Raw genomic sequence first — 19,680 nt, forward strand, 5'->3', positions numbered from 1 at the left:
TGCCCCTTCAAAAAGTGCTTCTCAGGCTGTGTGTCCAGAACTTCCTAAATAGTGACTTAGTTATTCTCGAAAACTGAGTGCTCAGCATTTAGTCCCTTAGTTTCTTTCCTTTGTAGACACACTCAATGTTTTCCTTTACTTGCAGCAGCATTTTCCAAGCTTGTTAAAACACTGCTGAAAACAATACTAAATACATTCACAGAAGCCTATGAGACTTGCAGTTCTCATAAGCTTCTGTGGTTTTCCTTTTTTTTTTGTTCTGAGGTCAATGAAAACTGTATTTTTTCCCCCAAAACAATAGTTTAAAGCTGCATGTGTATCTTAACACTTGTATTACACACAAGCAGGGTGTTTTGCAAAAGGAAACAGAAGGGAAACACTCATCTGTTTAACAATGTATAGGCGATATGAACAAGCATCTATGTAGCTATTCTGCAGGGAGGAAGCACAATAGTCATAGTAACTAATGACCAAGGAGTAAGCTGTTTAACTAGCAGTAGTATTTGTTCTGCTTAATCCAGTTTGTTTGAAATACACCACCAACAAAAGACTGATGGCCTGGCTGGTTGCCAGCAATGGTCTCCAGAGCCAGGTAAAGGAAAAGAGAAGAAGGACACATGGCAGGTGGAGAACAAAGGTAGACCAACTTTTGCTATTGATAACAAAAAATAGGAAGGAAGGCTATTTCCCCCTTCCTCTCTCCCCCATAAAAGAATTCAGCAGGACACACAAAGCTCAGCAAAGTCATAGCAGTCTTTCCCACAGGGTACAAAGGTTCTCCTCTGAGCCACTGCAAGGGAAGGGGGAAGTGAGTGTGGGTCAGTATCCTTCAGAGCAAGCCAATACGGAACCAGGCTAGTCTCAGACTGAGGTGGAAAGGCCAGCTTTCAGGATGAACTAGGTCAGGAATAAGGTTTAATGGTGCCAAAAACCTGAGGCTGTTGTGAGATGTCACTCCAAGGAACGTATGTGCAGTAAGATGTCACAGGCCAACTATACTGGCATGTTCTTGATAAGCCCTCAGCGTTGCCCTGGAGAGGAAAATCTAGCTGTTATCAACAAAATTCCAAGAAATAAATTCAACTGCAGGAATTTTCCTGAAATATGTAAGACCAAAGTTATTCTGATATACAGTGTATGAAGAAATCCCTCATATTTGTGGGAAAAGTAGGACTGACCTCAAAAATGCAACACACTTTCTGAAGCAGACAGAATAGTCATTATAGTGTGACACAATGCCCTTGGAGACCTATGGGAATAATTACATTTAATCTACTGCCCCTTGAATCAGACCCTTGAACATTAAAGCTGTGCTCATCTGGGAATTCACAATCCTGTTCCTACCAGCTGAGTCCCCCGCTACTTGCTCACATATGACATTTCCTAAAACCCACCAGCTCTGTCATCTGAACAGAGCTTTGCCTACATCCAGAGGCCTATTCTTGCAATTAAGGGCAAAATGCTGAATAAGATTTTCAGCTTTTTCCCTCTGCAAATACAGTGTTTCCAGCCAGTCCCTTATGGCAGGGGAGGAAGCTGGGAGTTCACAGCATGCTTGAGCTGTTTGTTTTCATTTGCTCTCCAGCTGGCTGGTAGGATAGTAAAGAGCACAGCACAGAGCCAGTCTCTAGGACTGTCACCTTACTTCCTCACAGAGCACATGCTGATTCCAGCAAATCTAAACTTTGTCTCCTGATCTCAAATGCCCATTCCTGATGGGAGTTTCACTTTCTTCAGAAAACATGAAGTCTCTGCATGTGTTGCTGATCTACTGACAAAACATTTAACATGACATTCTGGGCTCATCAAATCTTGATCCTGAGAACAGAGACTCCACATAACTTCTTGTGTAAGTTCACTGATTTAAAACCAGTTTATGGCTATACAGGTGGATCTACAAATGCTTGGGATCTTCTACATTTCATCTTAAAAGTGATAAAAATTCAGAGCTCTGTGACCATCTACCCTGAACTCAACACAAGCTTCCCAGTAACTAAAACAAGGATAGAAAAGCAGCTCTGATTTCTAACTCCCCAATCTCAAAAATATTTGCTTAATTACCACTTCCTGTTTCAGCATATGCACAGGTAATGGAAGTGCAGTAAGCACAGCTGCTTTCACAAGTCTAGCTAAATCCCTGGTGAACTAGGAATGAACTGACTTCTTACTACATATATTTTCAGGCTGTATTGTCTTCTCTGGAATGTGGGACATTTGTATCATTTGCCTGTATTTTAAAAGTGTGTCTTTATGCCTTCCCAGAGAAGAATGGAAAAGAATTTTATCCTTGGATTTGAATATTTATAAAGAACATCAAAGAAATTAGCATTGAGGGGGATTTTACAAGTCTAGAAATTCTACAGTTAACAGAAGCTCTACCCTGCAGAAAGCTCGTTCATATCAGAATAAACTGCATTTCACAATGGCACCATCTACTGGGAGATGAGCAGTGGAGCTGTGGTTCCCTCACTTCTTGGATTCCTGAGCCCCAACACCTCCTCTAATTGGCAATATAAATAAGATCTGGAAAAGTAACTGAAAGAACCAAGAAGCTGATAATGAAAGATCATCACCAAGGCTTTCACACAGACGTTTTTCTTTTGAATACAACAGGAGCTGATTGTTGCTCTTTGGCTTTATGCTTCCTTACCAAAATGGTGCAAGATTGAGAAGAACATCAGGAATCTGTAGTCTTGACTTGCATTTCATGTAGCACATATACCCTTGTGTGTTAATTCAGACGAGAAGTAATAAATTCCTTCTTTCAGAGGTGTGAAATCTGCTTGTTGGTTTACACTAGGATCATGGTTTCTGATACCACCTCTCAAGCTTTCTCTGTTTCAACAGTGGGCATAAGCGACTGATTCTACACACTGAGGACATTTTAACTGCTTTAATTTCCTAGGCTAACAAGTTCCTCAAGTTAGAAACAGACATCACAGACTGTCACTATCACACAGCGATTATCCAGCAATATATCAGAATCTGCACTCATTTTGCTCAGCACCCAGCATTTCTGCATGCAGCAGAAAAACAGACTCAAGCTCTGCAACCATATTCATCACAGAGTATGGCCTGTGCCAGAGAAAAGGTCAGAACCTTCTGGCTGGAGAGGGAACTAATTCCTGAAATGCTTTTCCTTCTCTGTACATTCCCATTGGTTTTGTACTGCTTGATGATTCTTCAAGCACTATCCAACACCAGTTTCATCAGTGAAATTCAGTTGGTAGTAAACTCAACAAGCTGATCCAAGTTGACAGAAAATCTTTCAGCAGACTTTACACAAACCAAGAGGAATTTCTCTGCTTCCTGACCTGCAGCTGGTGTCCACACATGGACATCACTGCTGTAACTTCTGGGTAGGATGCACAAAGGGGCAGATCCTTCTCAGAGTACACAAACAGAAGTTTGAAAAGGGCTAAAACCCAGAAATAATCCTGACAGGTGTATTTTTTAAACACTTTCCATTTAGTATCTTAGATATTCAAAATTAAAACAAAAAAAAATTTAATTTTTATCAGAGGTTAAGAAGCAGAAAAAGTAAAAAATACATCAATTTTTTAAAGAAGGTTGATTAAGAGAGTACTTTGTATTTTTCAACCTATGGTATTTTTATAGCAATTCTTGAACACGTTTGTCTGGAGCACTTTTCAGGCAGTGATGTTAGAATTCATCCCAAGAGAAACGCATCAGTAACCCCAGTCTTCGGGGTCTCACTACAATTCTTTCTTTCTTTTTCCCTCTATTTGGGAGAGGGCAGAGGAGTCAAAAGGAATACAGAACATTTAAAACATTCCATCCTTGGGGTTTAGGAGCTGCTAGGTTACTCAAATTGGGTACCTAAAATCTCCTTTCACCTGCTGACATGTCCTTGCAATTTGCAGTTCATTGAAAAGCATTCATTACATTCAAATTCTCATTCAGGATCTGAGGATCAGTGTCAGAAATATAAAGATATCTTAAATGTGCCTATAGAAGAGATCCTTTTCTCTTGTACTGTTACTTATCCTCCAGAAAAAACAATGTTCTCACAAACACCAAGTAGATAAAATAAAGAGCAGACTTGCCACCACAGCCATTTAGAGTAGGAGTGTTAAAATCTGGTATTCAGTGATGATCTAGCTATACCAGCAAAAGCTTTTTTTGCAGACAAAACACAAGTGCTTAATTTAATTCATCACCAGACATAACTGTCAGTATATGGTGATTTCTAGCAAACCTTCTGCAGACACTTACTATAGCAGATGGTCTTCCAGAAAGAAGGACCTCTGGGATGAGAAACAGGGACTGAGAATAACTTCTGTAACTCTGTTGAACCATGCAGATTTCCCTGGAAGCCTCTAGCAGGGCAGATACAGTGTGAAGCCTTCACAGCCTTTCTACAGAATGCTATCCCACACTATTTTCATTCTCAAGTCAAAGAATTAGCCTTGTGAACGAAAGCTCAGTTTGGTTTTTATTGTCTTCCACCTGCTTGCTTGAGGCAGAATATCATCACAGCACCAAATGATACACATCTCCCTTTCAGACTTTTTAACTTACTTGTTTGGCTGGAGGCCTTCTGTTCATTGCTCTTTGTTAAATTTATTCAGTTCTTTTTCTATGTACAACCACATTAATTCTAGGCAGCACATTTGTAAATCTAATCAAAAGAGACCTCCAGGCTTGCACAGTATCTTACTGATGCTACAAAAACATATATGTGCTGAACAAATCAACATTACGTTAGTCCAAAGTCAATAGCCAGCTTTGCCAGCAAAAACAATCATCATGGAAGTAAACTTCATTTACTACTACTCAGGACACTCTTGAAGTGACTAATGAACTGCTCAGCATTCAAAGTTAAAGTCAGCATTCAAAACCCCACAGAAAGGTAGTGCCAAGGGCTAATGTTGCCTTTTTTCCCTGTTTCACACTGACAATATGGATGCCAACTGGATGCCATATGGACAATACGGATGCTGATCTCCTTGCTAAAGGGCAAAACAAGACAGTAACATTTTTTTCTCAGAGCAATACAACAGGATTTAATGAAGCTCGTTCTCATAATTTGGGAATTATTTCCAGCACATGTAGAAATATACTGCCCTAAAGCCTCTTACAAAGCTGCCATAAGGATGCTGTCCACCTTCAGATCTGTCGAATACTCATCACAATGATATCCACATAAACCAGCAGAAAGTAAAAGTGTTATTCCAAGAGTAGTGCTCAAGAATAATAATGCACCATTGGCACACACAGGTCCTATAATTACACAGAGTCCACTGGATTATGCTTTGACCAAATTCTAGTACATCCAGCCCTTCCTTGCCATATAGGATCAAGCAGCCAATATTTTTTTCCAGAAGCTTCTTTATATCAGCCTAACTTCATCATTTGAATGACGAGCTCCACCTAAGTAATGATCTAACCACCACGTTATTACTCCCCTCGTGGTGATATAGCAATTGCAGGCTGGCTTTTATACAAGCTTCATCACTCAGCTACCAAATCTTTATCATAACAGTTAAAGAAAATCTTTCCACATGGGAAGTGTCTCTATTAATGCTGTGCAAAGCAATTGTAGAAGTGGGAAAGTAAGCAGATACGTGAGCAGATGAAGTATGGGACAGTTAAAACACTGCTCTTCTCGGTAATCTACATATAGAATTGAGATGCATGGAACATGTCAAAGAAAACATGTTCCCTATTTCAGACACTAAAGTCAGATTTCAAGCAAAGCAAACCCCAGAACACTGAGGACACATGCACTGAACTACAGGACCTCCACCCAGGGGAAGAGACAGAGCAGGGTTGCTTAGGAGAGTCGAAAACAAGAAAGCCAAGAGCCGAGAAAGGCACAAACAGTTCTGGAAGTGCTCTCCTCACTTCCCAAATAGGAACTAGTCTTTTGAACCAGCACTTTTGTTCCCTAGCTACCCTTTAGGCCACACGCCCTGAGGGAACCAAGCAAGCTCTCTGCACCCAGGCCATTTAAAGCTGCTGTAAAGGAGGGGTCCTGGTAGCAACTGACCTCTTCCTTTTTACAGGGTGCATACAGCTCACGGCAACAATTCACCCATCCCCACACACAACACGAACCAGCTCATTGGCAACAGAAAAACGCTCCTTGTGTTGAGCTACATCAACCCATCCCACCACCATAACCTGCCTGCAAGGGAGGGCCGCCGGTGTGTGTGCACACGTGTGTCTGTTTCCCACCACAGGAAGTGGCACAAACACTCCCGGTTCCGTTCCTCATGTGCACTTCTACACGTGCTTCCTGCCAGCTGCACTGCGGCCCCGTGCTGCTCCTGCGGTCACTTAGCGGCGTTTCGACATCGGACACATTTGCGAGGGGAGGGTGGAGGCTGGCTTACATTGAACAAGATAAACCTGGGGGGGAAGAAAGGAGGAAAGTCATGCATGGAATTCTGTGAGGAAACTGCAGTGGTGCGACAGGACACTCTTTGGGAGGGGTTTTGTGTGACACAGCAGCACAGACCATGTATAGCCTTGTCACTTCCATGAACTGCAAAGAAATAAGATAAAGATTGCAACACTTTTAAGCCGTTCTCTGTATCGGTAGTTCCTGCCTCAAGCAGAGCAGGCCCTGGAGTTCTTCAAAAGACACTGCCCATGTATAACTAAAAATTACATTTACTTTGCCCAGAGGATGACAAGTAAAGAACATCTATTTGTTGTAATTATGTGTCTCTGTGTCACTGATTAGCTCATCAAATTAGCCATCAAATTTGTTCCTACAGTGGTGCTGAACTCAAGTTCATGATGAAATTTATACCTTCTAGTACAAGGTCTTCCTCACAGCTTCAATATTTGAAGTTTGGCCAAAATATGTCCTTAATGAGCTGGTTAGCTCTAAATAGTTACCAGCTATTGAAAACTTCTCTAGATTACATACTCTCTTTTTTGGACATTTTTTTAAACTATATTACTGCTAAAATAAACCCATACCACAAACCCCCTCAGTCTCAGCCATGTGATCCACTTGCATTATCTCTAGCAAACGTGGCTGTTTGATAGGAATCAGTGATCTCACTCCCTTATAGAACAGTGCTAGAAAAACAACATAGTTTTGTACAGTGCATAGCTGTGTGGTTCTGTCACGCATCTCTTCATATGGAAAACTGCTCATTATGCCAGCTAGAACACCACTATGTAACATTTAATTCTATCCCAAACTGCTGTTTCCCCCTCCACAGCTTTTTCTTCTACCACTACTCTGTCTCCCATCAGCTAAATGTAAGTGGAATATGACAAGTCTTTACACAATCAGCACAAATCAGACCATTTCCGTATTCAGGACTTCCTCAACCCCCAGAGCCACTCGGCAAAGACCTCGTTCCTGTAACTCCACCAGCCACCTTGCTCAGGATCAAGAAAATGTTTTTGCTCATGATTCTGCTGTTTTCCTACCGTAAGCCAAGGACATGCTTCTTACATATTACAAATCCTTCTGAACAAGAACAATCATTTTTTGACTGAAAGCTTTCTCCCCTTCTCTTAGTTCAAATGTCTCTGCAGATTCAGAAAATTATGGTAAACAGCAAAGGTAGGTTTTCTTTTTTGGGGGTTGGGATATGGGCTGAAATGAACTTAAAAAATACGGGGGGGGGGGAGGGATTTTAAAATGTTCAAAAACTTAATGTAAAATTGAAACATATTTTTCCCCTCTAGAAATGTCAATTTCTCTTATTCATGACTAGTTTATTACTATTTTGCAATGAAAATATATTACAAGTTTTTATTACAAATTTATTTGTATAATATCATAAAAGCAAACTAATTTGATAGACTGTCAAGGCTCCTGGTGCTACTATCCAAAAGTTCAATCTACTTACACAATGTTAATTCTGCCTGATACAGCCACATATAAAATACTACTTTTACTTGTGGGTTCACATGCTACCTCTCAACTATCCCATAGGGTTACTTTCTCCTACAATTAACATCCCATAAAATTTGTATTTACCTTTTATACTTGTATTATTTGAATTCCTTCTATAGTTCGAAAGTATTTTTGTTGTTTCATCTGGATACATCTGTTGGCTTTGTATGTATATGCTCTCTTTTGCATGAAGACATGCACTTGTCATTATTTCTATGAATCATCAGGTGTTTGAAGCTCTGTATTGGTTTTGAAACACACAAAGCTGTGTTGCCTGCGACCAGAAGATGAAAAAGACCCTATAACCCCGTTTCAACAGAAATTAGTATAGAGTAGTCTTCACCATATTTTGGGAAAAATCTGGGTTTCTTGTATGAATGGTGCAGTGAACTCACACAGGAGTTTCTTCTTTCCAGAGATGCTGTCCAATCCCAGGCTCAAACCTGTTCAGGGGACTTTGAATGTAGTGATGAACCAGAACGTGACCCTCTCCTGCAGCTCAGATTCTGGATCTCCACCTGTCAGATACACATTATTTAAACATAATCAGAAGGTATCCACCTTAAATAGGCCAGACCTGACCCCCAGTTTGTTTAACTTGACTATCAAGTCTGCCAGTGATCTGGGTGAATACAAATGCAAAGCTGAGAATAACAACACCAGTGGCGGAAAATACAGCAACAGTCTCAGCTTCACCCTTCTAGGTATGTCTTGCTGTATTCCTTCTCAGCACACTTCATTTTAGGGGCACAGAGGCATGGATCTGCAGCAGCAGGAATCAGGGTTTTGCTTGCAACAGGTACTGTTTTAGACTGCAGTGTGTGCCTGTCTTGATTGTGGAGCTGAACTTTACTGTAGATCACTGTTACTGTCTTAGGAGTTGGCAGTGCTATTCCCATCTGGCTCACCAAGACCCCTATCCTTCATACTCATTTACCAATGTTGCTGCTTAACTCCAAGCCTTGCTTTGGAGCTTGTCCTGTACTCAATGATGCAGTCTTTTCAGTTTTCTTTTTACAGAGCCCATTTCCAAACCAGTGCTGAGTTCACCCACCTCTCAAGCAAAGAAAGGCCAGAATGTGACCCTGTCTTGTCTCTCAGAGAATGGCTCTCTTCCTATCACGTACATATTCTTCAAAGGAACACAAAGCATCTCTTCCCAGGTGATGATGCAGAAGGAAGCAGCTGAGATTGTTCTATTCATCAATTCCTCTAGTGACTTTGGAACCTATAAATGCAGAGCTGAAAATGGTTTTCGCAGAAATGCAAAATACAGCAACAGTTTCAACTTCACATTAGCAGGTAAGCCCAGGTGAAACTGTTTGCTGCTGTCAGTAAACAGGGGCCACACAAAACTCAATGTTATAACACTGCAAGTTTCTAGCCAGAAATTTTGTGCCTGCAATTTAATGTTCAAAATACAATTTTTTACATTTAAAAAGAAGTTTTTAAAGTGAATGCAAAAAGACAGAATTCCACACAGCTGAGAAAGCAGCAGAAGTTGAAGTGACCATTATGGATTACTGTAAAAGATTCACCTTTAAAAGAAACAGATAGCCTGCCCTGTGTAGAGTCCAGTTTCATTTTCTCTCTGGTCTTACGAAAGAGTCCATTTGCACCAGCAAGGTCCCTTCCTCCTGCTGTGGCAGTGTGCACCTGGAACACTCCTGAGGATTAACCACAGTTAAATCCAAAAGCTGAAAAAATGCAAAGTGTTGTTTTTAATTTACAGAAAGTACTTAGAATATGAAAGCATAAACACCTTTTTATTTCTTTATTTTTGGCAGAGGAGAGAAGACTTTCTCAGCCCCTGATAATTTCTCTTGGGCTTATCCTGCTACTATTCGCAATAGGACTTGCTCTGGCAATTCCATTTTTCATAATTCCTTCATATAAAGCAAGTGAGTTATTTAAATGTCTGTTTCATTTTCCAGAGGTGCTCGTTTATGCTGTCAATACATTTTAGTGTGTAAATATAATGTTACAAGTGGAGTTACTTAAGCACTTGGTATTTTAGGATGTTGTCTTAACCAGCACAGGCAGTGTAACAAGACACTGATATGGCAAAACCTCTGAACTATGTTTTAGATGGCAAGTCTGAGATGGGGGAAGCAAAATAACATCTAATTTAATACACATAAACTCATAAATTCACTGTAAGGAATTGACCTAATTGTTTTTAGTAAAGAAAGGAAATATATTAAAATGCCCTTGGTTAAGGAGTATTTTTTTTCATGTAAATAGCATTATCAGGAACCAAAAAATGTAATGGGGCTGTTTATTTCCCTCTGAGAAACTCTGCTATATATATATATAGGCATGTGTTTGTTTTTCTTCTTCAATTTGCAGGAAAATTTAAGTGTACTAGACCCTCAACTGGCTTTACTTCAACACCAAATGTAGAAGAGCCTGAAGAGGAGGTCATATACTCAGAGATTGGTAAATTCATGTCACTCCCCAAGTGGTCGTGAAATTTAATTGTTGGAGTTTGGTAGCAGAATGCAGTTATGCTGTTTGTAGCTAGTATGGGCAAATTTCTTCAGATACTGCAAAAGCAGTGGAATGAGACACCTACTACCACTCAGGGAGTGAGATAATTCTGCTGCTGACCCTGCCTGGCAGAGGCATAATTTGAAGTCACACAGGATACGTATTTGGCACTTCCTGTGTGTCAGCCATGCAGCCAAAACCACAACTGCTTGAACAAACTGAAGTTTTATATAAAAATCTACTGTAAACAGAAGTAAAATGAAGAACTGAATTTGGCAACTCATGGTGAGGGCTCAAATAGCCATTACAGAGGAAAAGCAAGCTAAAAGACAGTAAGCAGATCAGAGGTGCAGTGTCCATTTACTAAGAGACAACTGTGGCCTGTATGCAAGTTCTAGCAAAATAATGTGTCTCCTGCATTCTGTTCAAAATTGCTCAGTGCACAATAATTCTCCATTTCATGTTTCTTACCTTTGACATGAGTCAGAGTTAGTTCAAACTGAAATGATGTAATGCCAGACAACAAAGCAACTGACCAATGTTAAGAGACTGTACTACTTCAGTTGCAGAAAATACACAATAATGGAGACATTACATGAAAGCCACAATGGTATTAACTTACAGTTTTCTACATTTGAGTTATACTTGAATGTCAGTACTTTCAAGGGAGAAAGAAACCCCCACCCAACAAACAGCAAAGGTATCATGCTTCCTGCTTCTAAGTATCAGAAAGGGAATCATTCTCACCGAAGAAATCTGCCTTCCTGTTCATGAGTAGATAGGTAGAACTCCAGCTGCTGTGCTGTGCTAGCTGAGTGCAGCTGCTCATGCAAGATACCCATCAGCATAGCCTGCAAGGACAGTGACAGGAGCTCTGGTAAGGCCCATGAACACTGCAGAAATCATGGGCAATTTACACTCAATACAGAATCTCACTGCTTCATTTCAAGATTATTTAAAACAACAAAGTCTGGTTGGTCTCAAGTTAACTGCTGTTCATCATCTCTACCCCAGTGCCTGTTAAGCCAGAAGAAGAATACATCAACTTTTCTGTTATAAGAAGAGAAGATGAAAAAGGTGAAAACCTCAAGCTATAATACTGGTGCCTTGCTGGGGGGAGGCAGGGTTTACCCAGAGGCAGTTACAACACTAGAATTGTTTACTTCCTATGGAGAAATTAAAAGTAACTGAGATTCTTCTGAAGGAGTTAAAAAAGCAAACCCCAAATAAAAAGCTTATCACCACCCTAATTGTAAAAATTCAACAACCCATTATGAAACTATGCAGGGGATGTTAGTAGTGACCAAGCTAATGATGGCATGAATATTAATTCTTCTGCTGTGTATCTGTACCAAAAAAGAATTCTATTATTCTGCCTTGTAGCAGACAAGAGGGTGTGTGCCACCGTCTATTCAAGGGTCTTGAGCAGAGACTGAATATAAGGTAAGATCTCTTTTGTGATTAACTTAATCATGTATTTTAAAATAATCTTTCAGTCCCTAGGTGTGATAAGTATCACAAAGTCTACACAGAAAAAGATGTTACTGAGATACTTGTTTCCTGGCCTAATCATTTGGTACAGACAGTATAGCTTGCTCTTTAGCAACACCCCAAAGTTATCACCCCTAAGGACTTCAACTTAAAAGAACAAGCAGAAAACAGATAAAAACTGGAATTAACAAAGAACCAAATAACAATGCCATTAGACAAACAGTAGCTTATTGCCCAAATAGCACCATAAACCCAAGCCGACCCAATGCAATCACTGTCAGGTAAGATACTGCTGGACAAAAGATACAGTCTGGCATTATGTGCATCTGATGAATAACCAGAACGGAACAGTGCTCACCCAGACCCAAGTTCTGTACATTTAACAATCCTCCTGAAGTAGAAACTGGATTGTATAAAAATGTAAGATAATCAAAAGGCTCTAGTTAAGCATTTAATATATATCTATATATACCCCAAATGTGCTGTCCTCTTAGGCACACACTAGAACACCCCTATGCGGCCTACCTGCTGTTACCTAGCAGCAAGGATGGCAATTTCTCACTTCAACGTTACTTCAGCTCTCAGAATAGGGAAGGGATGCTAAGATTAATTTTTTGGGACAGCTAATTCCAAAACAAATACTGCATCCTGCAAGAGGCTGTTTTATAGATGTTTCCGGGTTGTTTTCATGTTGTTCTATAGCCATTTACATTGAACTCCATGAGTTCAGTAAGGCACAGATCCATACGGTGCTAATTTGCTTTATATCTGGCATTGTTACAAATAACCCATTTAGAGTTAAATGACCACCATGTCAATAGCAGAAACTTTTAAGGCAAGTTCTTTTGTTTCATGGCATTGATGACCATCAGGGGCCACAGGCGTTGTAGCATACACCTTAAAACACTTTATTAAAGTGACTTAAGCTATATACGCATTGGAAATTACTGAAGATCAGAATAATTTCTTATCTATGCAACCCTCTAACTACAACACTTCAGCATAGATAAATGTGATCATAGAGTAATCTTTTTCCATCATTTTCTAGGTACAGATATTCTTGTCCACAAAAAAGTGCTTGTCAAAAACTGTTTACAATCTATTTCTATTTCCCTCTCTTACTCTTGATAATGTATTTCTGATTTTGATGTTTATTAAGGGCAGGACAAAGTAGATTAAATGCTGAGAAACTGATGCCATGGGATTAAAATACACCCCTACAAACAGACATTACAAAGATACTTACTGATGTTATTGAAACATTCAGGATTTGGAAGTCTTTTTTATAAAACACCATTTTCCAGCAGAGACCGTAACTGTGATGGCAACACACGAATTAAAGATTTTTAGGTTAAGATGGAGTATCTTCAATAAGATAGTAAAACTGGAGACATGAAAGAATACAGTTAGCCCTGCTAATGATGGACAAGTTTGTCTCTTCTCAAGGTAACCTGGAAGACCCAGATGGCCTGGAGTTGATAGAAAAGAGATGCACTGCCAAGTTTTACAGGTCCATGACACTGCAGAAGCCAGTTCAGGCACAGATGTTTAAGAAATTCCTTTTATTCAACACATTTAATTCACACATTTTTGGCTGATGTTACATACTTAGTTAAAAAGTCCGTCAGCCTAGAAATATGCATCATTTCCTTCATGGTTGTATCTCTGCTTCTCAGCTGGACAACTCCATTCTCTAGAGTGGCATCAGTTATCAAGATCATGAAGAGAATACTCATCTCGTCATACCTGCAGAGAAAAGAGCACTCCTGTTACTGCTTCTGGTGTATGAAAAATTCAGATAAGTTATGTATAAATGACCATCATCTGTAAGTATTTATTCCTGCAACACTGCACAAAGTCCAGGATGAAGACACCAGTCTCCTGTTGCCCTGCCTTGCTTTCCTGACTACAGTTCTTTAAATTATTTACTTTAGTATATAAAAAGGATGTTATTTAGTGACCTACTTGTAAAAGCAGAATATATCCTTCTGACTTACTTTGAAGACTACTGCACATGAACAAATAGTTGTATTTATTTTCTCTCAGCATAAAATATTCATCAATATGCTCAAAGATCACTCCTGATCAACAAATCGCATACGATCCCCTGAAATGGAATAGCAGATTTATCTCCACAAATAATTCCATCACATACACTAATGGTTCCAGACTTGGAAGAATTTTTAAGCTCAAGACTAGACACACGGTGTCATTTGACATAGTAATTAAGAATGAAATACAGAACCAGCTCAGATGCAAGAGTGGGGATTGAGGGTGGGAAACACTTCTCAAGCTTGTAACTCATCTCAAGAAGTTTCAACTGGAGAGTCTCTAAAGGGCATTTCACCATTCCAGAGAAATGACAATAACATGCGAAGGCTTATACTTAATTTTAGGAATGAACTGACGTTGCTTTCTGTAATAAAACTCACTAATTCCAGGTTCATGGTTTGGATACATGCCTTCAGCCACTCAATTACTGCACTCAATGACTTCTTACTGAAAACAAGCTTATTTTCTCTAGTCCACAGAAAGTCATCTGTCACTTTCATAGTGTAATTTACTAAAGACTGTTCCTCCTTACTTTGTGTAAAGCTGTTCCAGAGATAACTGCCCGGTTTCAAGGTAGCCCGGCCATACAGAAATTCTGTTTTCTGACAGTTCATTGAACAATCCTTGACAAACCTGTTTATTGAAAAACAGGAGTTAAAAGATAGATTTGAGGGCTTGAAACTCTAAACAAAGAAACCCATTAAAGCTCTAGTATGTGAGGTATTACCATTCCCAGCTGGTGTTAATTCTCTGGCTAAAATAACCTCAAATCAGAAAGCAGCCCAGCAAATACATCTGTTTCTATCTGAAAACATGCCAGTGCAAGGTCCCTCCCCCCTTCTGTGAGGACCAGTTTAATGACTGACTGAAATAAAGACCTTTAAAAACCCCTTCTGAAGATGTGACCCACATGTTACAATAATCCTGAAAGATCAGGAAGCTGAGAGGTACTGTGTATCAACTTTCTAACAGTAGTAGAAGCAGCATGTTAATGTAAGGAAGGCATCTGCTACCCACTGTCTGCAGTATCCTCCAGCTACAACTCACAACCTGCTCTGTGAAACCTGTACAACCACAAGCCTCCACGAACCAAAGCAGCAGCATGGTTTTCCTCAGTGTAAAGAGGGTCTGAATGGTAATAGGATGTTATGTGGGATCAGTGTTCAAAATTAAAATACTTTCTTACAACGTACCTGTCTCAACTCTGTGGTTGGACCTTTTCCTACATCCAAGGCCACTTTAAGAGGTGCTAAGCAAGGATGAAGCTTAAGTACCTAATAATATTACAAAAAGCAACAGATTACTACACGTTTAGTGTGACATTCTAAACAGAAAGAGGAAATAGTACTATTTTTTCACTGAAATTAAGGTTCCAAACATGCCTGAATTTTGTCACAGCACAGAATCCTGATTAGAAGCATGATGTATGTTACATCTAAAGTAGCACACAGGATAGCTAGGTGAGCATGGCAGAAATTGCTCCCTTTTGGCCAAGTCATGGAAAAGACATGAAGCTTTCTTAGCAGAGCTAAGTCATCTTTAATGGAGCCAATGATCAGACAGCTGTCATCCAGCCTAACAAAACAGACTGATTTCTGGCTGTGTGAAAGCCAAAAAAACAGAGCAGAAGTGAGAAAAGTGATGGTTCTTGGGGGAATGCCTCAGTGCCACTTTTCTGCTCTTCTCAGCAACCTTCAAATGCTGCTGGAAGAGATAAACTCCCCTTTCCGACCACAGCAGCATCATTCCAATTTCCTCTTATCACCATCACATGCATGACAAGGGCCTGTCTACTAATCACAGGAAAAGAACATCAAACAGGAAAGGTAACCTCAGAATGAGAGAAAAGTTGCTTATGAGGGTGAGAAGGATGGCAGAGACAGCTCCATGGGGCCAGCTTAGTGATACCAGTGAAAAGTGTTCTGACTGTGTCTGTTTGGGAAGGGAAGATGTGATGTGGAAAAGGGAAGTATCCCCATCCTTGAATTTACTACACCATCTGTGGGGTTTGTACTTAACCTTCCCTTACACTTTCTATACAAAGTTACCTTTCTCTGTGCAATTTTCTTTTTTGTTAAAGGATTCTCAGCTAGCTGCAGGGAATCAAAGAGATACGCTAACACTCCTCGGTCCAGGTTTCCACTCACAGACAGAACATGGGGAATAACATTCTTCCTTCCATCTCGGCCCTGAAGAGAAAAAACCCACAAAGCAATACCTCAAAGACTGTCCAAAAAAAAGCTTTTTGCTTCCTTTAATGTCTAAGGAGGCACTGAGCTTGAACACCTTCGCTACATGTAAAATACACTCAGACATGTTCTAAAGTTACCAGCCATCTTAAAGTGTAACAGCAACCAGGTAACACTGTAACACCAGGGGAAGCAGGAAATGGAGCAGGATGGGATTATGTCCTTGTCCTGCTGCTCTGATTGTAAATTTATATCTATGGTAAATACACTTGAAACTGCATTTTCTTTTGGAGGTTTGTAGATTACTTCCAAGTGACCACAAGGATGTTTTCCCCCATTAACCATTAGTTACCAATTACCCCCATTACCAATAGTAACCATTTCTGCATAGAAATAGACTGCAAAACTAGGAGGGACAGGCAGAGTATCAACTGCACTGCTGTTACATGCTAAGCAACTGGACCAGCAAATAAACCATTTCTCTCACACAGTCATCTTTACCAGAAAAGATTTTTAATAGAACAAAGCTTACAAATAATTTTGAACTATCTCCTGGATACATCTGTAACAGTTCAGTATCTCCAAGGTTCTTCAATGTTTCTATTGTTTCTGTCCCCCAAGGAAATCTGTAATGTAAATTAAATCCTTTTCTTCCTTTTTCATCCTGAAAGTCGCTGCTGCTGAAGTTAGATGGGGCTACAGCAAACTGAAAAGACAGAAGAGGTGATCACTGCCAAATGTCTTTGCTGTTTTATAGCATCTTGATCTCAAATCACTTATAAACACAAAACATTTGCCTTTTGCGAGTCAAGTTATAAACTACTTCACAAGTTTGTCTTCAACTTAAGCAGTTTTTCAGCTTCTCACAAGAAATACATGTGCATCAGACATAAAACCAGGCTAGCAATATAACGCTGAGCAGGGTGTTTATTCTCTCCCTCTTTAAGATAAGGGGAAGCCAACCAAGATTCCCCCTATTACTGTTACCTTTCTCCACCATTGAAGCCTCTGGCGTAACCAGTAATCCAGCCACTGTCCTGTAGTTCTGGGAGAACTAAACCATGCAAGCAAAGACGTGGTCCTTTCGCCTATTCTTTAAACAATAGCAAGGTCAGCAAGTTAACTCCTTCAAAAATAACAGGGGAAAAAGCAAGAAAGTATTCAAAAATAATTCAAGAGTGAAACAAGTACAAAATAGTTGGTTTAAAGCTGGAAAAGGATTAATCTCTTTCATACTCTACCTTACAAGCTTTTTGCTGTGTTGTTCACTCTCTGGAACAGTGTGAAAGCACACTCCAGTTTGGGCAAGGCCACAAGGCAGTCTTCTGTTCACCAGCTCTAGGCAGCTAGTATATTGTGCCAAGGCACCTGTCAAAAGACAAACCACTAAGTACAGTAGCTACAGGAAAAGCATTTTTTAACGCCACTAAGAATGAACGTAGTGCACACAACACACACTGCTCGTATGTGCAGCCCCACTAGAAGTCCTGTTTCACTGTGAGCTGAGCAGTCTGCAGCCCAATTCCTCCAGGTACTTTCACAGCTGTGATTTTAACGTGCCTTTTTCCCTAATTACAAGGGAAAACACCTGATGTGCACCCCGGCATTCACACCGCTGAGGTCTCTGTAAAGAGCCATGGCCAGCGCACTGACACAACTGTAAACTCCCCTTAAACACAGCTGCTTCGCTTGCAGCAAGAACCACGCGTGCAGTGACGGATGAAGTACCTACCGGGGAGCAGGCTCTCACGGAGCATCCCTGCAGCCCCTAGCACTTCCTCCAGCGACGGGCCGCCCTGCTCCTGGCTACCGCCCGTGCTCTGGAGAGCCTCCCGCAGCGCCTCAGCGGGCACCAGCCGCAGGCCCAGCGGAGCGGCGGCGGCGGACGGGCCGTGCAGCGGGGCATCCACCGCCAGCACCTGCTCGCGGAACGGCAGCGCCGATTCCCACCACTGGGACACGAGGTTTCCGCGCAGCGCCACCCCCAGCGGCCCGAAGCCCCGGTGACAGCCGCTGAGGTAATCGCTCCACTGCAGAGCCGGCCGCGCCTCCGCGCCGCCGCGCAGGAAGTGCCACCGCCGGCACACCTGCAGCAGCTCCTCCCCATTCACCTCATGGCCGCCGCCGGTACCCGCCGCCGCCGCCATAGCGTAGGGCCGCGCAGAGGACGCGGCCTCCACCCGCCCCCCGACCCCGGCGGCGGGTGACGGCCGCCTGAGCACGGCCCGGCCCAAGGGAGGGCGGCTGCAGAACCGCCCGCCGCGGCGGCAGCTCACCGCCATCTTCCCTTCCCTCCTCCTGCCTCATGGCGGTGCGAGCACTACGCATGCGCACCAGCCCGCGCGCGCAGGAAGCGGAGCGAGGCCACGGCGGCTGCGCACACGCAGACCCTCCTCAGGGGGGGTATCCCCCTCAGCCCTCCCCGGCCAGCGGCTCCGGTCCGGGAGGCAGCGCCTGGCCCTGCCCTGTCGGACACCGGAGGCCGGAGCTGCCGGCACCAGTCTGTGGTGTGCAGTGTTGGCAGTGGACCCTAACCCCCCCATGGCGGCGGCAGAGGGGCACTGCTGGCGGCAGAGCCCGTGTAGAGCTCACGGGGACGGCTCTGTGGTGCTTTGTGGGGCCTGAAGCATCGTAAACGGTCTCCGAGAGCAGGTCGGGTCAGTGCCGTACAGCGACACCGCCCACAGCAGTGGAAATTTCCATGCGTGCTTCACCGCAGCGGTGCCGGGAGGTGGAGCTGGAGAGCAACCGGCCTGGGAGAGAGAACTGATGCGAACCCGTGAGCTGGGATGATCCCAGCGGGAGTTCTGCACTGCACGACCCGGGCCTCAGCCCGGAGGATCAGCGAGAACTAACACCTACGCCTTAGTAGGGCACTGGGTCAGCTGGAGGAGCTGCTGCTCCTGGGTACGATTTCTAAGGCAGGTTTGCCATGAGCTCGGATCTGCCAAGGGAATCTTGTCAAAACTGGTCAGTAGAGCTCTTTTCATTTCATGTGCAGATGTTGAGGAGCACACACCTTACACTGAGCAAGACTCTAGAGCTGCAGGATTGCAGGCCTCAAAGGTGAAGTTCTCATAGCACCAGTGAATGCTAACACAAGTACTGTCAGCTGATGGAACCTCAGAGAAGGCAGAAATACATAACTGAGAGTAGACTGTGGTTAAGATCACAAGCAGAGCCTCAAAGCAAAACAAGTCACTAAAGACCTCAGCATGGAAGTCATCTGACTTAGGTTAAAAATAACCCAGATAGAATCTTGATTCTTGCAGTAAACTCTAGTTAGGCATTGTTAAACTTGAAACTGATAAACAATTGAGAGGAAGGAACTGAGTCAGTATTAACTGGAATTCTAATATGCTATACTTGGAAGTATCACATACTTGAACCCCAGGATCAAGTGCTGTTCCAATTATGCTCCCCGTCAAGGAAATGCTGTTGCTTCACTTTAAGGTTACAGAGCCATTTGCATGTACTCCAAGTCCTGAATAACTCCATGCAGGATGCCCATGGATCAACAGCCCATTTCCCTCCCCTCCACTTCCACAAAGAAATCACTGCTCAATACAA

The 19,680-nt window shown here is 42.1% G+C and overlaps 2 protein-coding genes across 3 annotated transcripts; one reads left to right on the forward strand and one right to left on the reverse strand.

Moving 5' to 3' along the window:
* The first annotated feature begins 7,343 nt into the window (after window positions 1–7,343).
* On the forward strand, window positions 7,344–13,677 carry MILR1 (mast cell immunoglobulin like receptor 1). Its single transcript, XM_031046343.2, has 9 exons — window positions 7,344–7,417; window positions 7,508–7,552; window positions 8,305–8,592; window positions 8,909–9,190; window positions 9,676–9,789; window positions 10,238–10,327; window positions 11,393–11,455; window positions 11,762–11,821; window positions 13,546–13,677. The coding sequence occupies exons 1-8, from the start codon at window positions 7,384–7,386 to the stop codon at window positions 11,812–11,814; spliced, it is 969 nt and encodes a 322-aa protein (XP_030902203.2). The 5' UTR covers window positions 7,344–7,383; the 3' UTR covers window positions 11,815–11,821; window positions 13,546–13,677.
* On the reverse strand, window positions 11,166–18,392 carry POLG2 (DNA polymerase gamma 2, accessory subunit). Of its 2 annotated transcripts, XM_034067894.1 has the most exons (9): window positions 17,843–18,323; window positions 17,352–17,478; window positions 17,098–17,203; window positions 16,643–16,816; window positions 15,970–16,110; window positions 15,115–15,195; window positions 14,454–14,554; window positions 13,478–13,615; window positions 11,166–11,229 (listed from the first exon to the last, which is right to left on the reverse strand). In XM_034067894.1, the coding sequence occupies exons 1-9, from the start codon at window positions 18,255–18,257 to the stop codon at window positions 11,220–11,222; spliced, it is 1,293 nt and encodes a 430-aa protein (XP_033923785.1). In that variant the 5' UTR covers window positions 18,258–18,323; the 3' UTR covers window positions 11,166–11,219. The 2 variants fall into 2 exon arrangements, with proteins under 2 accessions (XP_033923785.1, XP_033923784.1); XM_034067893.1 differs by lacking the exon at window positions 11,166–11,229 and having other exon boundaries at window positions 13,413–13,615; window positions 17,843–18,392.
* Between the last annotated feature and the right edge of the window lie 1,288 nt (window positions 18,393–19,680).

Source organism: Melopsittacus undulatus, chromosome 11, assembly GCF_012275295.1.
Source record: "Melopsittacus undulatus isolate bMelUnd1 chromosome 11, bMelUnd1.mat.Z, whole genome shotgun sequence".
Lineage (NCBI taxonomy): Eukaryota > Metazoa > Chordata > Aves > Psittaciformes > Psittaculidae > Melopsittacus > Melopsittacus undulatus.

Coding starts and splice junctions, on each gene's coding strand:
- MILR1 (XM_031046343.2), top strand. CDS start 7,384: ATGTTTTTGCTCATGATTCTGCTGTTTTCCTACC. Junction 9,790..10,237: donor AATTCCTTCATATAAAGCAA/GTGAGTTATTTA, acceptor TTCAATTTGCAG/GAAAATTTAAGTGTACTAGA. Junction 10,328..11,392: donor GGTCATATACTCAGAGATTG/GTAAATTCATGT, acceptor TCTCTACCCCAG/TGCCTGTTAAGCCAGAAGAA.
- POLG2 (XM_034067893.1), bottom strand. CDS start 18,392: ATGGCGGTGAGCTGCCGCCGCGGCGGGCGGTTCTGCAGCCGCCCTCCC. Junction 16,111..16,642: donor GAGATAGTTCAAAATTATTT/GTAAGCTTTGTT, acceptor TTTTCTCTTCAG/GGCCGAGATGGAAGGAAGAA. Junction 13,616..14,453: donor CTGGAACAGCTTTACACAAA/GTAAGGAGGAAC, acceptor TTTTCTCTGCAG/GTATGACGAGATGAGTATTC.